The sequence below is a fragment of the Budorcas taxicolor genome, chromosome 17, assembly GCF_023091745.1.
Source record: "Budorcas taxicolor isolate Tak-1 chromosome 17, Takin1.1, whole genome shotgun sequence".
Lineage (NCBI taxonomy): Eukaryota > Metazoa > Chordata > Mammalia > Artiodactyla > Bovidae > Budorcas > Budorcas taxicolor.
In genome coordinates this window covers 10,989,689-10,995,688 of record NC_068926.1, presented here as the reverse complement: position 1 = coordinate 10,995,688, position 6,000 = coordinate 10,989,689, and the positions used below count along the sequence as shown (strand labels likewise).

Sequence of the window (6,000 nt, the reverse complement as noted above, 5' to 3'; positions counted from 1 at the left end):
CAGAATGTCTATTAACATTGTGAGGACACAATGAATTGTTTGAAGACACATTGAAAAGTACCCCTTTTCAGGGTGCACTGACAGATTCTCATTTGATCGTCACGCCCATCTGGTGAAAACCACAGAGAACCTGGCAATTGTTCTCAGGTGCTCATTTTTGGTATAATAAAGATCGACTCAATCTACCCTGGCAAATTTAATCTGCTGACTACAGCAGAAACGACTCTACCGTGATCTGACACCCTCTCCCCTACACCAAGTCATTCGGTGTGATTACACAGAAGAGTGTAAGAGCAGCTGCCCGCCCCGCAAGAAAATGCTCCTTGCCCTTAAAAAGCTTTCAGTCTAAGGTGTAGATTTACAGGCATTTTACTTTAGACGAGGGCCGAGAATGGGGGAAAAAAGGAGCCCTGCGTGTGCGTCCATTCACAGTTCAGGGTCCGTCCCGGGAGGATGAAACCTAGAAGTCAAACCTTTTACCCCAGCAAGCCAGACCTCAGAGTCGAGCCGTCCGGCTGCGGAGTATTACAGATGCTCTGAAGACACCCCTTCCTGGTCCCGGTCAAGTTCCCCCGCATCAGGGAGCCGACGGTGAGTCACTCCGAAGAGGGCAGCCAAGAAAAGGGGAGGCGCTCGCGCCTGGGGCTGGAGGTGAGCCGCAGGGCGAAATTATACACCAAGGAAGCCTCGGAAGGAAGAGGAGGGGCCACTGCGCGTGGGGAAGAGAAGGAAAAGAAGGAAGAGCCGTTCGGGGAAGGCACGGAGAGGAGGAAGGAGGAAGGCGGAGGAACAAGACAGGGGCGCGCGCGGGGTGCGGCGGGGCGGGCCTCCGGGAGGGCGTGCGGCGCGGGGCCGGGCGGGGCGGGGCCGCGGCGCCCGAGCTTCGGCGGGGGCTGCCGGGATCCCGGCGCCGCGCTCTCGCTCGCCGCTGCCGTGCTGCCGCGTGCGGCCCGGCTCCCCTCCGCGGGGCATGTGCGCGCTGCTCTCGCCGCACGCCCGGGGCTCCTAGCTTCTCCGGCGCTTGCTACGCTTGCGGCCCCTCACCTCGGCCGGGCGCCCGGCTCGGGCTGTGCGCGCGGACCGCCGCCGTCATGGGGCTGCAGCCCCTGGAGTTCAGCGACTGCTACCTCGACAGCCCGTGGTTCCGGGAGAGGATCCGTGCCCACGAAGCGGAGCTGGAGAGGACCAACAAGTTCATCAAAGAGCTCATCAAGGACGGCAAGAACCTCATCGCCGCGACCAAAAGTAAGCGGGGCCCCGGGGCGAGGCCAGCAGGAGCCTCTGCCAGAGGGACACCGACCCTCCCGTGCCTGGGGCCGGCAGCCGGAGGATCAGGGGATTCATCCGGCTCCGCGAGGCCCCGGGGTCGTTCTTCCTCGGCTCCTCGGGCAGCCGGGGCGAGTCCCTTTCCCGCCCCTGCCCCCGCGCGGCGGCCCGAGCCGGGAGCCATGCGCGTAAGCTTGCCGCCGGCCAGACCCGCAGCTCCGGCCGGGCGCCCTCGGTGCCTGCGTTCTCCGCCGGACCCGTCGGCAGGCAGGTTCTCTTGCCCCCTAGAGCTGCTCTGTCTCGTCTGAAACACATCAATTTCACGGGTCTTGTCTCGTGATCCTTCAGAAGAACTTGCCTGAGGATTCTTTGCAAACCTGCTGAGTTGGTCAGAAGTCCCTTAAGCCGTACCCTTTCTGTGTCTTTTTCGGATCCGCTGCGACAGTCTCGTCCCAGGCGCCTTACTATGCTAAACCCGCAAGTCCACCTGGCGTTGTGCAAATTCCTTCCCTCCTGCTGCGCCGAGGAGGGCTCACAGATTGGAGCTTGTGAGGCTGAGCAGACAGCCTGCCCTCTAGCCCCAGCGAGCCCTGCCTGCAAATAGGGAATTCCACCCCGGCCAAGCTTGCTGCCTTCCAACCCTGTTCGTCTCTATCTTTTGAGCAACTCAGAAGTGGCCACAGGAAAATAAGAGATGTATCCGCATATAGCGTCTGAAGAGAGTCTAGGAGGGAGGTGGCCTGAAATGCATGCTGAAACACTGAGTTGGTGATGCAGCTGGAAATAGGAAAAAATTAGCTTGAGTGAGGAGCCGGGCCTCCTGAGCACACATGTAACCTATACCCCATCCTGAGGATGCCGGTTGAGTGTTGGCTTTTCCCTCTTAAAAAGACCTATCTATGCAGCAGACTGGGAAAAATACCCCATGTCACCGCGTGCCCCCCACCCCAGTTCCCCATTTTGCATTAAGGAAGATGGAAACGTACTGACTGAATTATCTCAGGTACCCAGCCCAGAGCCTGGAACAGTGCAAATTCAGTGAATGAATGAATTGAAAGAAATATGATTTCATGAAAAGAACTCAGTGAGTGAGCCATCTCTAATTTTGGAAGCAAGTCACTCAACTTCTCTAGGTGATGATCAGGGTTCGTTTTGATTCTGTGACCCCTGGTGTTGCAAAATGAGGATTGGGAATCACTTTGGGACATGTGGCTGGTGGGCTATTGCGTTGGTGGCTCTCCAGTGTCTTGGCGTTGTGTGTGTGTTGGGATGGGGATGGGGAGGGGTTGTAAATATGTAGGTGTAAACGGAGAGAGGAGGAGGCGAAAAGGACGTGGGATGTGTGTGTGTGTGTGCGCGTGTGCGCACGCACGCGCGTGCAGTGGACATGAGAAAGACTTTCCTTTTGTAGCTTGGTCCTCACTAGTGTCGCTGGCTGGGGGAGTGTCCTTTCTCACTGACTCTAGCAGCTCCCTCTGGCTCGAGGGGTATGAGGAGGGAGGCTTTGGTGTGGAGAGAGGCAGATGGCAAAGCCAGTTTGGCCACTGGTGGAAAGCTATTTATGTGACTGCATATTCGCTCTTCTGCCAACAGGACACACGCCTGTGTTCCAGCAGCAGCCAGTGCATCTGGGGGCCCAGCTGTCAGCCCTCCTCTTCAGAATGTAGACTTTCTGGCTTTTGCGAATTGACTCCTTACTCCTTTTGATTCTTATCCTTTACTGTAAGAACCATAACTTATGCTTATGCTCTAGAGATCAACCAAAGTTTCTTTTTTCTCCTTTTCCAGAGAAGGACAGGAACACAGCTTTAGCTCACATGCCTTTGGCAAGTTAGGAAGGACCTGGCCTTTGCCCAACTTGCCCCAAAAAGTTCACATGGAGTTCATATCAAGGCTAAGATCGAAAGATGTAAGTTGGGACACCTGAGTGTAATTCGCTTCACTGTTAGGGCCTGGCTGCAGGAAAATTAGGCAGGTCACTTTTGAGTTCTGTTTCTCTTGTTCTTTTTTTAAAAAAATTTAATTTATTTATTATTTATTGTTATTTTTTAACAACTGATTATTGACTTATTAAAAAGGTTGATTTACATGAGTTCCCTTCTAAGAGGCATCAGTAAGATTCTGCAGTGTTCAGCAGTGACTTGATTAGGTAATTAGAAATTACAGTCGAGGTCAATCATTGGCATAATCAGTTGAGCTTTTCTAGAACATCTGAATCAAGAGGTGGAGGAGAGACCTGAGACAGAGGGAGTAGCTACGGAACGGGGAACAGTCAACTAGCTCAGACTGTGTTTTCTGACACTTTAGGGTTTGTTTTGCAAAAATGGCATTTTCAGAATTGTGCCTTCAAGGGGTTTCCGCTTTTAATTGCCCTGTGTGATGCCTCCTGCGTTCACTGCATACTTGTCAGGTTTATGTAACTTTGTTTTTGCTTTTTTTTTTTTTTTAAATGTCTTGGTCGTTTGTGAAGGCGTAATCTCTGAAAATTATGAAAACACCCCTATTACCAATACGTTTCTAAATACAGAGCTGACAACCAAATTGTTACTTCTGTGAAGAATGTATTGAGGCTTTGAATAATCCACAGATTATTAAAGAAGTTGGAGATGAGTTCTGTAGGGCCTGAATGTTTACTCCTGAGTTCAGTTAAGTAGCCAGTCAACAAGTGCTTCGCATCTACAGCTTGAGGATCAGGCTGGAGACACAGAGAGGAAACCAAGCGGAGGCCCTTGTCCCTGAGGTTACTGTCCTGTGGTTAAAGTTCAGCTCAATCTAGGAAATGCATTTGAACTCCTGTACACATTGTGCTTAGTTCTTGAAGAAACAAAGGATACACAGACACACAGGTTAAAAGATTCAGAGGATTCAGTGACAGGTTTTCTAACTTGATCAGAAACAAGAGCACGTTTGCAAGTTAGAGTGGAAGTTTGGGGACTCTGGTGTTTCAAGGAAGGAATAGAACCTGGTCAGATTGGAAACAGCTGGGAAGAAACCAGACCCCTGTGTTTGAGTAGGATGAGGAGACCAGTTCGGCCGGAATGGCAATTTCATTTGAGGGAGTAGATGAGATTGGTGGAAAGGTCAGTTTCAGATGATTGAAGCCGTAAAAGTGGGCTTGGAATGTGGGCTTCATCCTGTGGCGAATCACTGAGGGTTTTGCAGCAGAAGCCTGACATAATGGGAAAGAGCTGCTTTAGAGGGATGGTTTGGTGTCTGTCTACGTATGGGGAGTAATTTTGGAGATAGCAGTGGGGGTGGGGAGGAGCAGAAGAGAGGAGAGTCTGGGATCATTGATTTATGTGATGGATTTGGAGATCTTTCATTGAGTTCAATGGACTCTTTGTTTAGATGGCTTTTTTAGCACTTTTCCTTTTTTTCACTCCTTTCTAGAATAATCAGTGTCTTCTTTCAATACAGTTTAAACTTTCGTAAGCCATTCCTGTGATGTCTGTGTAGTTTCAGATGCTTATGTTTCCTAGTGATGTGTATTTATCAGAAATGGCAATAAACCTTATATGCTTTTGCTGTAAAGTTTATAGTTAGTCATTCTTGAGAGAATATGTTCTGTGCTAGAGGAAAACATGTATGTTTTAAACAGATAGTCCTTACAGTCCTTAAGCACTTACATAGCTGAGTAGCAGGCTCCTTAGTAAACTCAGATTGTCTGGGGGTGTGTGTCTGTGTGTGTGAGCTGGAGGGGCCCTCATTAGCCTTCTCTCATCACAGACCTGGGGAATCGTGTTACTGGTGGCCAGAACTAGAACTCGAGTCTTTCAAGTCTTTGTTTTGGTACTTCTTTTAGTCCTTGATATTTTAATGATTTTTACTTTGATTTTCTTAGGAGCATAAAAGTTCCCCTTTGCTGTCTTTGTGTTTCTTGTTCCAGAGACACGGTTCACGTGGTAATTCCTTTCGGGGAAGTTTGTCAAGTTGCTATTGCATGGAAGCATAGGGAGATTTGGAGGACTTAAAAGAATTTCATTTAGTAAACTTGAGCCTTAGTCTCATTTGTTAAACGGGGTTGTTGCCTATAGCCTTGAGCTTGAACCACACGTGCAAGTGTTTTGAAAACACAAGTGTAAAGCGGTTGTGTAGGTGTTATTGTTTGCCCAGCTAATGTTTTTTCCCTCTGACAATCCAAATTTTGTCCAGATGTCTATGCTGTTTCCCAGATGACTTACAGAAAGGTGTTTAGGGATGATTCTGGTTAGCCTGACTCAGTGGTTCTCAATCCTAATCCTGGTTGACCATTAGGATCACCTAGGGAGCTGTAAACACGCGCGGTCAGGGTTGAGAAGTGCTGAACTCTTAACAACTCAGCATAGTACACCTGTTTTCTGGGCTGGTAATTAGATGAATGAGTGATTGGTATCTCACTTCTGACCAGGGAGACCTGTTAGGAAGTCTGCTGCAGACACTGGGAAAGGTTTTCTTTTTTGAGAGGGGAGACTCGTATGAAGGGTTCTTGCCTTCTGCGATGTGTGTCTGTGTTGCCTGGAGCTGTTCCCGCCATCTCGGGAGGGTGAGTAGAACCAAGATAAGGAGTGGCAACTGAATCTGGAGTTTTGATGCTGTAATGAGAGCCACAGGTGGTCCTGTGCCTGCCTCTCTGGCTCTTCAGTCGCTCGCTCGTGTCAGACCCGTGCGATCACATGGACTGTAGCCCACCAGGCTCCTCTGTCCCTGGGAGTCTCCAGGCAAGAATACTGAAGTGGGTTGCCATTTCCTTCTCCA

At 50.1% G+C, this 6,000-nt stretch overlaps 1 protein-coding gene across 1 annotated transcript in view; it reads left to right on the top strand.

Moving 5' to 3' along the window:
• The first annotated feature begins 971 nt into the window (after positions 1-971).
• Positions 972-6,000, top strand: part of ARHGAP10 (Rho GTPase activating protein 10) — a 373,897-nt gene continuing 368,868 nt past the window's right edge. Inside the window, exon 1 of the mRNA XM_052654355.1 lies at positions 972-1,245. Within this exon, the coding sequence (XP_052510315.1) occupies positions 1,092-1,245 (154 nt within the window). The 5' untranslated portion in view covers positions 972-1,091. The remainder of the gene's footprint in view (positions 1,246-6,000) is intronic.